The 14,787-nt window shown below is 50.8% G+C and overlaps 1 protein-coding gene across 2 annotated transcripts in view; it reads right to left on the minus strand.

Moving 5' to 3' along the window:
* Positions 1-14,787, minus strand: part of Shank2 (SH3 and multiple ankyrin repeat domains 2) — a 389,007-nt gene that overhangs the window by 314,844 nt on the left and 59,376 nt on the right. For both annotated transcript variants that reach the window (XM_032891331.1, XM_032891332.1), the window contains exon 8: positions 12,588-12,665. In XM_032891331.1, coding sequence (XP_032747222.1) covers positions 12,588-12,665 — 78 coding nt within the window. The remainder of the gene's footprint in view (positions 1-12,587; positions 12,666-14,787) is intronic.

Genomic DNA, 14,787 nt, shown 5'->3' on the forward strand with positions numbered 1-14,787 from the left:
GGCCACTGTGGCTGGGATGCCACAGGTCACAGCCATGGCTGCTCCGTACCAGGCGACGGTCACTTTAGGCACAGAGGAGATCTCTTAATTATAGCTACCGTAAGGCAGTCCTGTCTATGTGCTTGGACTCATATGGTCTCCTTCTCTTGCCCACTGACTGCCTGCACTCTGCACCTCTGTGGAAAAGCTACAGCCAACTTAGAGACATCACTACCAAGCACGTGAAGCCACTGGAACCACAGAGATATTTGTTACCATGCAAGTCTGCACAGACTAATGCAAATGGTGTCAGTCATTATTTTAAAAGCGCACTGCCTTGGTGTCGTTCCAGCTTATGCCCCTGCCCCAGGCCACCTAGTGTCCTGTGTGTGTAGCAGAGAAGAACCCTGAATGCCTGCCTGACTTTCCTGCCCCCACCTCTCAAGTGCTAGGGTTGCAGGCTGCATGGCCACCCCAGCTTCAGCTCTGTTTCCCCCATGATAGTTAATCTTCCTTTAAACTTGACTAGATTTAGAATCACTTAGGAGACACGCCTCTGGATATGTCTGTGAGGATATTTCCAGAAATGTTGAGCTGAGTGGGGAAGACCCTCCCTCAATTTGGGTGGCATCGTCCAACAGGAAGTCCTGATATCAAGAGGTCTAAGGAAAAGGAAGGTAGGTACCCTATGCCTCTCTTTTCTCCTATTCCCTCTCCTTTCCTTCCCTCCCTTCCCTTCCTCTCCTTTTCTTTCCTCTTCTCTTCTTTCTGTTCTGGATTTGTCTATCACTGCTGTTACTGTGGCAGCCACCAACTCTGCTGAAGTTAGACTCTTACTTCCTCAGCCTTTCAACGCAGAGCAAAGCCTGCAGACAGCTTCTGTTGGCCTTTCCAGTCCCTACGCTATAGCCACAGGCGGTGGGATCCATTCCTGTGAAGTGTCTAGAACAGCCCAAGGATGGTCCTGAACTCTTGATCCTCCTGCTATGATGCCTGGCTAAGATTTTTTTTAGATGTGTTGGGATGGCTCTGACACCATGATGGCTGTGCTGTGGATGTACCCAGGCCCCAGGCCACTGAGCAGTGAAATGGAAGACACCTTAATAAAGCTGGGACACCAAAGGGAAGTGCATCTCCTCCCCTCATCATGGGCCCAGGACCACTGGGTAGCCATGCCACATCAGGACAAGGGCAAGTGAAAAGGCATGTATCCATCTAACTCTACCTGATATTCCTGTGACATCAGTGGGCCAGCAGGGCGAGCCTCTCACTTAAATGGAGAAAAGGTGTCAATGGCAAAGACTTGTTACCAAGGAAAGGTACAACTCTAACAGGCCTGCCTTGCCTCCGGGCTGATGGCAGGAGCTTGCTTCCTGTCTCTTCTTGGCAGTGAGGTCTGCTGCTTTCCGAGTGCCTACCTGTAACTGGAATGTCTACTTTCATTTTCTTTTGGTTGGTTTGAGATAGGGTCTCATGTGGCCCAGGCTGGCCCCAAACGCTCTTTGTATGAGAAGACAGCCTTGAACTCCTGATTCTCCTGCCTCTGTCTGCTGAATTTGGGAATTCCGGGCATGTGACAGCATACCCAGTTTGTGCTGTGCTAGGGACAGAGCCCACGGCGTGTCAAGCCAGCATGAGCCACATCCCAACCCCAGGCCATCTTTCTTGCATGGACTCCTGTTATCAACAACCCCGTTATGTTTGTTACATTTCTGGAGTGAAAAAATCACCCTTATAATGTTTTACAAAAAGAATGAAAAACACCATCCACTTCACGCCTGCATCATCCCTGGCAGTCCAAAATTAGCATAACAAATGTTCTGAAGGAACTCCTAAAAGGGACTCTGAGCAATCTTCAACAGCAATCTCCACAAGCCCTTCCTTCCCCAGGCACGGCATCTCCCCTGGCAATGGGCGGAGGCATCTTCTTCCACCCAAACTAGGGTGTTCTTGGGAGAAGTATTATTGTGCAGATGTCTCCCTGGAGACAAAACTCTGCCCTCCAAGTGGCAGGGACTGGCTCCACAGACCCTAAAGCCATCCATCAGAGGTCTGGAAGAAGCACCTGCCTTTGTCACCTCTAAATGGAGCTGAAGGAAATATCAATTTCCAGATTCACTGCTTTTATCCCGACACCAACACTTCACCCTAGTTCCTCTGCAGTGGGGCCTCTCTGACAGAGAGGAAACAAGGGGGCTATGGGAGCTTCAGGACTGCCAGTGGTACCTGGCATTCCAGTCAGGGAAGCAAATGGAGAAGCCAACCAGGCCTCTGGGGACCCATGTCACCAACATTCCAGACAGTTCCTAAGAACCCAGGGGTCCGCTTCACATGGACCTGAGCTGTGCCTCCTCGCCAGTCCTCAGAGCACCAGCCCCTGAATTGAGGGCAGGGGCAGGCTCAGGAGAATCTGTCTCTCTGAGCATGAAGTAAAAGCCATGGTAGAGGCGGCTCAGAGGCAGACAGACCCGGCAGATCCTTAAGGGTGTATCACCAGGCGGGCCTCCTTACGATGTCCCTGACTGTGCTTGCACTCCCTGCAGTGCCATCCCGGTGAAAGGCACAGACCCAAGCAGTTGCCTTGAAATCAAGTCATCTCCAGAGCTTAGATGCCAAGTTACTATTTTCCACTTGTGTAGCCAACAAACACACATAGTCTGTGCCAGGTCCGAGCTGAGGAGCCAACTATACTTCACAGATGAATAATCAGATTCACCCTGAATGACGCCTTCCCAGAAAGCACTTGGGTTGTGCGTCAATCCCCATAAATTTGGGGGCAGGAGGAGTTGTTATGGGTGCTCTTTAACTCTGGAGGAACAATTTCTGTGCACCTGTAGGTGTATGTACACGTTCCTATTTGTAAGGGTACGCATGCGCGCGCGCGCGCGCGTGTGTGTGTGTGTGTGTGTGTGTGTGTGTGTGTGTGTGTGTGTGTGTGTGTGTGTGTGCGCGCGCGTGAGTGCGTTCCTGTGTGTGCATGTGGAGGTCCTTGGGAGCCAGAGACCTTGCCTTTTGAGACAGGGTCTCTCCCTGCATCTCGGCTGCTTTTCCGTTGCTGAGATAAAACGTGACTGAGGCGACTTATAAAAGGAAGAGTCTCTTTTGGCTTATGGATCTTGATGGAGCGGCACGGCAGAAATCGGCAAGCGTGGTGGCAGGGACGGGAAGCTGAGAGCTCACATCTTGAACAGTAAGCCTGGAGCAGGGAGAGTGAACTAGAAGGCTATAAGCCCTCAAAGCCTATCCCCAATGGTGTGCAAGGCTGCGCCTCTTAAGCCTCCCCGAACAGCATCCCCAGCTCGGAACCAAGTGTTCCAAGTTTGAGCTGTGTGGGGAGACATTTCCCATGCCAACCACCACAACCTCATTGATCAGGCAAGATGGTCTGGCCAGGAAGCTGCAGGGCTCCTTTTGTCCCTACCTCCCTAGCACTAGGATTATAAGTTAGAGCCACTACTCTGGGTGTTTCATGCCGGTGCTGAGGCTCAAACGCAGGTAGGTCCTCATGCTTGAGGCAAGTTCTGTATTAACTGAGCCATCTTCCCACCTTGAAAACTTGTTCTGTGACAGTCTTGCCAGCCTGAAACTGGCTATGAAGACCAGGTTGACCTCAAACTTACACAAACTCCTGCCTCTGCCTCCTGAAGGCTGGGATGGCAGGTGTGTACCCCACTCTGGAAGGAGTTCCCCCGTGGTGCTAACTTGTCCTGTCAGCTGCTGCTCTCATTCTGTGGTGAGCTTCAGGTAAAGCACAGAGTTACTTGAAGGTATCGGTCACAGATGCCCTGAGATTCATATCCTCTAAGGACCATCCTTTGTCCCTGAAGCCAGCAGGGAACAGACCCCTTCTAATCCCAGTGCTGCTATTTCTCACTAATTGAGATCAATTTGCCCGTATTAATGTCATGACTGGCTGAGATTTCTCTCTCTTGAATAAATACCATTTCTTAAATACCAAACCTCTGAGGCGTATTCTCAAAATGTTAATAAAAAAAATGGGGAAGACTCATAGGCTAACACCGTCTCATGCAGTATCCAATACCTGTATGTGTATACTTGTGTGGGGTGCAGGTGTATAGGGTACATGGACATGTGTGCACACACACATAGACCTTAGAGGACAACGTCTTTCCTCAGGTGCCAGCCATTCATAATTTTATGTTTAAGTGTTTATGTTTCTCTCCCCTCCCCTGTGTGTATCTGTGTGTATATCTGTATGTATTGTGTGTGTATCTATGTGTGTGTGTGTATCTGTGTGTGTATCTGTATGTGTGTGTGTGTGTGTATATCATGTGTGTGTATGTGTATCTGTGTGTGTGTGTGTGTGTGTGTGTGTGTGTGTGTGTGTGTGTGTGTGTGTGTGTGTGTGTGTGTGTGTGTGCAGGGTTGCAGAGTATAAGAGAGCACATCTGATCCCCTGGAGCTGGCTGGACAGTAAGCCCAAGGAAACTTCCTGACTCTGCTTCCCAGTGTTTGGATTACAAGTGTAGACCACCCCACCCCCATCTTTTTATCAAATAGTTTTGAAGCAATGGATTTAAACAATTCTTTTCCATCTACATTAGCAACCAAAATCCATGATGCCAAGCCTTCTCCCCAGTGCGAAAAGCTCCTTCTAGGCTGGTACAGGTTGGGAGAGCAGCAAGCACTAGCCAGGGTCCCTATGACAAGCATTGCAGGGTGTCCCCCGTGTGGAGACAAGATACCAGAGACAGAACCACGGTGGTGGCTCATGGCCATACATGGGGTAAGCTGTGTGCCTTCTCTGCCTCCATCAACACTGGACTTCTGGGAGAACTGCATTCTTTCTCAGAAGACGCTGCCTTCCTCACTGTTCCTTGCTGACTTGGGATTTCCTGATTGGCGTGACCTTTCGTGCAGGGTCATTGTGAGCTGCGGCTCTCTTCCAGGAAGACTTGGTTCCACAGCCCCAGCATCTTTCCTTCCACCGGAGCCCTACTCCAGGCATGTCGCTCAAGACTCCTCACAGAGGCTTCTAGGTCTAACAGCGACAGGGTCAATGCTGTGTGTCTGCAGAAGTGGCAGTAATGGACCTGAGGCTGCTCTCTGCACTCCTAGGAAGACTAGCAATGGTGAAGGGGGCACATGAAAAACTATTAGGATAACTAGTGCCATGTCCTCCACATGGCCCCTAAAGCCTCCCTGACTCCACGAAGATCCTGGGGAGTGATCATCGTGCTGAAAGTGCATGAAAAGTCTCCCCAAGATGAACCCTGGACGGGGCCCAGATGGGCAGCTGTATTAGCATCAGCCTCAGTATACCTTATTGGCACATACAGCCTGCTCTGGACAAAGGAAGCAGAGGAATTGGCTGCCCACTGCAAGTGCCACTGCCTACCACAGTTGCAAGAGTCTATTGAGCTCTTGGGGACATGAGCTAAGAAAGGGCTATGCAACTAGTATGTGCTTACTGCTGTCAACTTGACAGGGTCTGGAATAATCACATGGACAGAGGCCTCGGCACCTCTCAGGGAGTTTCTAGATCTGGTTAGCTGAGGCGAGGAGGCCCGCCCTACCTGTGGGCAGCACCTTGAGTTTTAATCATAACTCGTGAATAAAAAGGAGGAACTGAGACCGGTGAACACTGGCTTTCATCACTCTGCTCCCTGACTGGATGCCACTCGACCAGCTCTGGGTGCAGTGGCTGGGTCCTGTGAACCTGCAGTACTCACCTTGGTGCACAACACGTCCCCGCCAGCCTGCTAAAGTCATGCAGGGTCATTCTGGAAAGGATAAGAAGGAGGGAAGGCGGAGGTGGAGAGCCATTGAGTGTCCTCTGTGGGCTACACAGGGAGCCAAGGGCTGGATCCTGTGCTGGGACCTGGGATCTGGGGCCTCTGCATGTTGCAAGTCAGCCAGTGCGGCAGAAAAGAAATGGAGACCCAAGTGCCATATTATGTCCCCAACAGGCCCCTCTGCCTCGAGAGAGACTGAAGCTGATGACACACTATGGTTTGGGGAGAGATAGAGTGTCCAGCCTCCCTATGACAGTCAAATTGTACAGCACCTCAGGATCCCCAGCATGTATCTGGTGTCTGAATGAGGGCCCCGTTCTAACATCTCCTACTATGGGGGCATATTCATTACTTTTCCCAATGTTGGGACAAAATAATTAACAAAAGCAACTGAAGACCAGAGAGGTGGCTCAGTAGATGAAGGTGCCCACCACCAAGACTGATGTCCAACCCTTGGGACCCACACAGTGGAAGGAGTCCTATGAGTTGTCCTCTGACCTCATATCCACACCCATGTATACACACACAAATAAGTATATAAAAAAAAATCAAAGCAAGGCAAGGGAAGGATTAACATAGGCTCACAACTCAAGGGTACCCTTCATCATGGTGGGGCATCTGGTCACCCACAGTGGGAAGCAGGGAGAGGAATTCTGGTACTCAGGTCACTTTCTCTTTGTTATCCAGTCCTGGACACCAGCCTGTGAGATGGTGCTGCCCACTTTCCCATCTTCCTTCTGCAGTTCAGGCCTCTCTAGAGGGGCTGAGGAGATAGCTCAGTGGGTAAAGAACCTATTGTGCATGTCTGAGGAACAGAGTTCCGTGGCCCCACCCATGTAAAATGCCAGGTACAGGGCAGGGATGTACACATTTAATCTCAGTGCTGGGCAGTAGAGATGGACAATTCCGGAGGCTCCCTAGTCAGCCAGACTCGCCAGGTCTGTGAGCGCCAGATTCAGGGAGAACTTGTGACAAGAAGTTGGAGCGACTACAAATAGAGAACCAACTCTGCTTTCTGCCTCCTCATGTGCAGTGCTGTGTATGCACACACACACATGCACGCACGCATGCACGCACGCACACACACACAAATTTAAAAACAAGGTAAAAAAAAAAAAACCCTCTTGAAATGCGTTTTAGACACACCCAGAGGAGTTTCCTAGCTGATCCTAAATCGATCAGGAATCTAGACCAACCAGGTCTCTCATCAATTGCATTTTACAAGCCCCTCCTCTTGTACACCTGGTGCAAAGGTGCTCTGTGCTTGCACCGCCCTCTAGTGGTAGGCATGAAAAACTCCACGGAACTGTCAGCAAGTGGTTCTTTGCCTGGTGACTCTCTGCCCATTTCCCTTTCCTGAGGGTTCAGGTCTTGGGCTGGACACCAGGATCACAGAGATGGAAGACACAGCGGTGCGTCAGCTGAGGAGACTGAGTCAGGGACTAGTCATAACCCCAAAAATGTGCATAGTAAGCAGCAGGCTGCTGCAAAGGCGAGTCTGAAGGGAGACAGGAATTTCCCTGGCCAGGCGGGAGTAGGGCATGGAGTCTCACTTGGTTGCAGAGCTCCTGCCTCACTGAATGTTCAATAAGTCACCTGACTCGAAGAGCTCTTATCCCTAGAGACAGTGGTGCCAGGGAGAGTGACTGAAGCTCTTCGATAAACGGGCATGTGAGGATGTCGGAGCCATGCCCAGGGAACTGGGCACAAGAAGCCGGTGGCCCGCTTTGAGGTATCCAGGTCCAGGAGGAATGTGGCTAGGGGCCAGGCTTCATGTTGGCATCTTGGTTTGGGCTGATGTAGGTAACACTATATCAGGGATGCCACACAGTGATTCTGAGACCCCGGAAACCTGGAGAGGCCGAGGTGTTCCTCTTAGGGTGCAAGAGATGCGTGAGGACTGAACAGGACCCCAGACCTTCTGGAAAGCTGGGGTCGGACTGAGGAGCAGCAGAGGTGACTGGGCCAGACCCCTGTGAAGATCCTAAAGCTTTCTGCTCTTCAGCAATGCAGATTATGTACGGGTGGGAAGAGGAAACGTGAGAGATGATTTCTTTCAAAACCCCAAATCAGACTTTGACTTTCAATCCTGTCACACACCCAGGGAGCTGGTTAAAAGAAGCCAATCTTGCCCGCCAGTTATTAGCCACCTATTCCTGTCCCACACGCCACACCGGTGCTGACCATGTTTCAGATGTGGCTTTTGCCAAAATGTACAGAAAAAGAAGCTGGTGGTCCTCCTTGGTTAAACATGACTTAGGAGGACATGGGCTTTGCTCATCTGTCACAGCCCCAAACAAGTGTGTCCAGCTTCGGTTAATCACCATGGGGTGTTACCTACATCTGCCACAGCCAGGCAGATGGTCCCTGTAAGTAGATTGAGTAGACATCCCTCTGGGGAGCAGTGACCATATTTTAACATCTGCCTGCTTGCCTACGGTTACTGCTGGGTTGTGACAGGTGTGGACTGTACAGTACAAGCTCCTCTGATGCAAACCCACAGACAAGCTCCTTCTGTCCGGTGTCATCCCTGATAGATCACCTCCTTCCTCACTGCTCCTAAGTCCATCTGCTCCCCCTCTGCTGGGTCTCCCCTAGCTCAGGGTTTCCCTGATTGGGGGCAGTGGCCTGTAGCAGCCCCAGTGGGTGGGTGGGCGCAGTCCTTGTGAGAATATATGCTAATCACATAGTGGACAGCTCCCAAGCTCAAGTGGGAAGAATGACATCCTTCCCTGTCTGACCCCTGACTCTCCTCCAAAACTGAGCTTTCCCTGCAAGCCTTTAGGACCCCATCTTCATGAGTTCTTGGCCCTTGGAGAACTTGTCTCTGCTAGGACAGCTCTCAGACATTAAAGTGGTGTTCCAGAGACCCTTCCAGCTGCGGGCCTCATGCCCTTCTTGGCCACTGTCCTGAGAGGTCTCTGCATGTTTCTGCTTCCTCTGGAAATCCACATTCAGACCCTGAACCCGGTTACTCCTCAGTCAGCTTTGCCCTGATCTTGACCTCCCTCCAGCTGCTGTTGTCTCTTTGCTAGAATTCCTCTGGAGAGCCTTGAACACCGCCTTGCCTGGAGGCCATGTCCATTCCCGACACACTGAGGGTAGCAGGTCATGACAATTTGGAAGGTCCCTTCCATGTCCCAAGGTGTCTTTGTTCTCACCCAGCATCTTTGCTTCTGTTATCCAATCTTCCTCTCACCCTGATGGGCTAACCTCAGCTACCTGTCCCCATTTTTAGTGTGAAGTATTAATACACAAACAGGAAACTGTATATGATGTAAACTGTCTCTCCACATGGGACTGCCTTGGGTGCTCCTGCTGGACACTTGCAGGTCGGTTCTGTTTACAAAGGTGCCAGATTACATGTAGGTCCCGAGGCATGGATGTGTTCGGTGTGCTTGGGAAAAGGCCTGGGTGGGCTGGAGTGAGAGAGGAGGTGAAGCGAGCAGGGAAGGGGACATCTCTGGGTGCACATGTAGTGTCTTAGCTCAGCATTGTGACACATCTGACACAGCAACTTGAGGAAGGGAGGGTTTATCTGCCTCACAGTTTGGGGGTGCAGTGCATCATGGCAGGGAAGGCATGACGGCAGGAGCGTGTGGTGTCTGGACACAATGTATCTGTGTCAGGAAGCAGGGTGAGCACTGGCTCAAACCACTCTCTCCCTTCTATTTAATTTGGAACCGAGATAAGGGGATGGCTCTCCCCATTCAGGATTAACCCAATCTAGATGTTCCTTCAAACAGGCCTGGAGATTTGTCTCCTGTGTGAGGCTAGATCCTGATCAAGCTGCTGATTGTGACTAAGCAACTCAGGTACCAACTTCCAGAATGACTCCCAGGCCCTCCAAGCACTTGAGATACAAGGAAATGGGACTAGGGTCTGGAGTCTCACTTCTTAAAATTCTGATTCCACTACCTCATGTCCCATGCTCTGACAGTGGGCTGTATGCTGGGTCTCAGAGCCCAGGCAACTCATCTGTGGTCTAAGATCTCATCCACACTGCAGATCACGTCGCACAGTGACTGGCTCTCACAATGAATGATTGATTTCCATCCAGAACCTTCTTCTGCTCTGCTGGCTATGCACACAAAATCAGATCCAAAGGCCTTGCCAAGCTTTATGGGCCTGCTCATTTCCAATCACAGGTGCTGGTCTCTGCACCCTCCCCAACTGGCCAGTCTTGCTGCTCTAAAAGCCTACCAGGTACATGCTGACCCCAGGGCCTTTGCATAAGCAGTAGCTTCAGACCCCTTCTATCAGAGACCCAAAGGTCCTTCCCTTCTTCCTAACCTGGCCTCTGCTCGGATGTCATGAAAGCCATCTGGGACACCGGCCTCCATTTCACTCTGCTTTCCCACCATGCTTTGCTTCTCTTGTGTTTTGCAGACCTGACATAGTACAGTACGTGTTTATCTGCTGGCTACCTGTCTGCCTAATATTCTTTAGTGGGAGAGAGCATAGCCTGACTGGGTCTCATTTTCCCCAACACCTGTAAGCAGCATCACCCGCAAGCAGCTGTCACTTGAAGCATAGTGCGAACTGGCCTGGCCAAGATGGCAGATTCAACCTGGATCTCTCTCCATCATAAATATGTATCGTCTGCCAGTCACATTTTAGGTAGTTCGGGCTCCTGTCCTTCGTCTAGAAATACAACTTCGACTCCCCTGTTTCTATGGGAACGCAGAGCCTGAATCCCAAATAAGACTCACAGAACTTTGGAGAGCAGAGGCTTAGCAATGAGCGGCTTCCCCGGCCACATGCCCTTGGCGGGGACAGCAGGCTGCCAGGCAGCAGGCCCGACAGTACTTTCCCTCAGACGGCCACATCCTCGCCTGACTCCAGACCCTGTGCTGTTGTGATGTACAGCAAGAGACACATATTTCAGGGCGTGGGAGATGATGTGGGGGTCCCAGTGTGATCTCCAGATCCTCCTTTTAAAAAGCTGGGGTGGGGTGGCATGTGCCTGCAAGCCCAGCACTAAGGGGAAGACAGCAGGTCCCTGGGGCTACCTGGCCTGCCAGCCCAGCTTAATTTACAGGTTCAAGATCATGAGAGACCCTGTCTCAAAAAACAAGGCAGATAATATGTACTGAACCCGCACATGAATATGTGTACACACACACATGCACACCACACACACACACACACACACACACACACCTCACACCACACCACACCATACCACACACCACATACACACATCACCACCACACCACACATCTCAATTTTTGACCTTTACCTCCATTCATAGAACAGAGCTTAACACCCCTTGGGTTTCACTAGGTATTAATATGATAATGAGACAGGCCAACTTAGATCATAGTTTTCTTCAAGGTTGAGGCTGGTGGAGGGACATAAGCCCAAAACTCCAGATCAGGGCTGGGGTTTTAAGCCGTCCCTCTCAGGGCTGGAGGCTGGACTGATCACAATTACCAATGATGTAGTCAACAATGCTGGCCATCCCTGAGCAGACAGGAAGGAGGACCCTGGGCCACAGCTCCTAGTGGGGACAGGCTAAACAGAATCCTGGCTGGCTAGATTTACACATAGCAACTCCTTGAGAACAGCCATGCATGTGTGTGTGTGTGTGTGTGTGTGTGTGTGTGTGTGTGTGTGTGTGTGTGTGTGTCCAGGTTCAGTTCCTGGTGGACTTTGCCAAGGCTAGCTTATACCATGGGAACACTACAGTGGGGTGTCTCGGGTCCCTGCTTATGACACCCCACAAAGAGGAATGTCCCTAGAGAAGACAAGGCCACCCTACTCTTAAAACAATTATAGCATGGGGCCCTGCTGAACCCCTCGACTAGAAAAGACATTCCAAAACCCTGGAGAAGGGGGACCTAGAATGGCCTGGAAGACTTTATACATTTTTCCACCAAACCACAGCTTCTAGAACCATGCTATCACCCCAGTGCCAAGTGGCATCATCACTGACCAGCCCCGTGGCTGAGCAGTTGTTTTAGAACAGGTTGAATGCAGGGATTACAGGGCTCCTGGTCACCAACAAAGGGCTCTACTCTCTAATCCTGCATAACAAGAAAACCCTTGCATCTGTCTTCCTACACTGCTCAACGTGGGACCCTGGCTTGGAGCTTCATATGAAACCTGCCACTCTACAGTGGAGGTAGACATGGAGACATGGCTTGTCGAGCTGAACACCAAACGTCACCCTCAACTGAAGAAGTCAAGGTGGCAGAGTCATGCCCCATGTGTATATACCCTCCGTATGAACTGCCCGGGAGAGAAGGTTCTATTAAGGCAGAAAGGAGATGAGTGGCTGCCTACGGGGTGGGGTAGGGGCTGGGAGTAAGTTAGCGGGGACAGGACCTCCTTTTGAGGTGATGGTAGAGTTCTTAGCCAGACAGTAGTAATGGCTGAGGAACACTCTTAATGCCCTTAAAGTCACTAAATTGGTTTTGTCAGATATTTTTAAATGGTTAAGTTGTTAGCTTTTGTGTCCTATGCATTTTCCCTAATTTATGAGCAATTATGAACCGATTTGCATGTTCCCAGAAGGTCTCAGGCCAAGGTCCAGAGGGGGTTGTTCTCCCAGACTCTGGGATGGCGGAGAGGGAGGACACGAAAAGCAGCCCCCTTCCCGTCAAGCTCGCACTCTGAGGTACACAGGTTAGTCAGCGCTTTCCTACAGCTGCAGAATTTGAAGTGGCCTTACTTCATTGCCCTTCTAGAACCTTCTACAGAGATACGTCTCCACGTTCCTCCCACTTTTCAGTCTAAAGGAAGCAGGCTGTGTGGACAGGCGGATGGAACCACCTCAGTGGCTGAGGTCATCGGCCCTGCGCTGCCTCAAAGCTGTAGCCTGCCACGGTGCAGTCAGTGACTCTTTACCTGGAACGGTGTCTGGCTGTTGTAGTTTTTCAACTCCTTGTCTCCACCCCGAAACAGTAGGACTCTGGCACAGCTGTCCTGCAGAGGGAAAAGAAGTCCCCTCGTGAGACGGCGGCATAGACTTTATCTGAAGACACGGGCTGCCAAGTTCAGGCTCAGGGGAAGTCTGGGGCCTGGGTCTGAAAGGTTAAATGAATGTAGCGCTTCCAGGGAGAGGAAAGACTGGGGTGGGGGTGGGTGGGTAGGGGATCGGTAAAGCTCTTGCCCTGCAAGCATGAGGACCTGAGTTTGAGCCCCAGATCCCAGGTCAAGTTGTCAGGTGCCAGGACTGGAGAGATGGCTCAAAGTTAGGAGCAGGTATTGCTCCTGCAGAGGACCCACCATGCTTACCAGGACCTGCATGCATGGCTGCTTATAAACAACAATAACTCCAGAGGATCCGGCACCCTCTTCTGGCCTCCATGGGTACTGCGATCACATGCATGCACATGCATGTGTATACACAGAGATGCGCACAATTGAGAAATAAGTAATCTTAGCAATGACAGCAAACAAGTGTGTGGCACGGTGGCACACGTGTGCAATCTCAGTGCTGAGGCGGCAGACCCTTGAAACCTGTCCAAATTGCTAAGTTTCAGGACAGCCAGAGGTCACACACACACACATACACACACACACACCGAGAACGAGAAGCTACATACGAGGATAAATAAAGGAGAAGCTAAATACGAGAGTAAATAAAGGTGTCTCATCACTGTCAGCTGAGGTTTCATCACCACAATGCTTTTAAGATTGCCTTGGCAGAAGCTATAAAATTTTAAACCATACCTGCCAATGACAGACCAGTCTACTCCTGACAATATCCTACAGATGTTCCACACGCATCTATAAAACATGCGATAGGTGACTGGAGGCAAGACACAGAAAGAAAGAGAGCCGTGTAAACATTCTGAGTCAGGGTAAGGGGGTGTTTAGAACATTCTGCAGTTGCAGGACCCACAAGGATCTGCCTCCGACTTGACAACTGCCTCAAGCTGCAGGGACTCAGGGCTCTCTCAATGTTCTGTAGAGCTTGGGGCAGTTGCAGGACCCACGAGGCAAATGGAAAAAAACAACAAACAAAATGCAACAAAACAAAACAAAGCAAGCAAACAAACAAAGACCCCATAAATCTTCCTGGAAGGCAAAGATCTGGCCAGCAGGGGAACCAGGTTCCATCACATTTCGGAAGCCTGACTGTGCAGAGAAGAATGGAATCCAGGCAAGCACATGAGTCCTTTTTTTTTTTTTTTTCGGAGCTGGGGACCGAACCCAGGGCCTTGTGCTTGCTAGGCAAGCGCTCTACCACTGAGCCAAATCCCCAACCCCAGCACATGAGTCCTTGCTCATAGCCGAGGATTACATGGCTCAATGCTGGCAAAGTGAAGGGGGCATTTCAGTGTTTCTATAGTGAAAAGGAGCCTCCTCTCCTGGGCATTTATTTGCATTTGGGGCCAACAGAGAAGTCTCAATGACCATTGGAAGCTCCCAGGACTGCGTGGATGAGTCTGTCAACTAAAGACTAAGGGTAGGCCACTGAGAGATGGCTCAGTGGGTGAGAACGCTTCCTGCTCTGGCACAGGATCCAAGTTCAGTTCCCAGCACCCCCTTCAGGCCACTAACAACTGCCTATAACTCCAGCTCCAGGGATGCTCTCTTCTGACCTTCACAGGTACCCGTGCATGCATGCACACACACATAAACAATATGGAAATTATACAAAAGACTGAGATTACAGTATTGATGCAGAGGACTGGCTGCAGTCGCATGATCACTTAATGCATTCCTAGGCGACGTAGCTGTCATCGGACTGAACTTAGCAAACTGAGACGTCTACCACAGCCCTAGGTGATGAGCTGTTACAGGACCATGGTGGTGCTGCCTAGGTCCTCGCTGAGCAAAGCTTCACTGTGCGGTGTGTGGCTGCCTGAGTAAACGGACCCTGTTAGAGGTTCAGAATACGGAATTCTAGTTTGGAATAAATATTTGCATGATTAATTTAAGCCAGTGTTTATCATGGGGTTGCAGCTGGTCAGGCCCCTTGCCAAAGCAGATTTCTGCTCGTCTGCACTCAGGGATGGCCAGCAGGCAGGTGTGCAGCGAGGCTGGAGGCTCTGTCTGTGATGATACCCTGTGGAGAAGCAGGTGTTTTCCCTCCATG

Source organism: Rattus rattus, chromosome 2 (genome assembly GCF_011064425.1).
Source record: "Rattus rattus isolate New Zealand chromosome 2, Rrattus_CSIRO_v1, whole genome shotgun sequence".
Classification (NCBI taxonomy): Eukaryota; Metazoa; Chordata; class Mammalia; order Rodentia; family Muridae; genus Rattus; species Rattus rattus.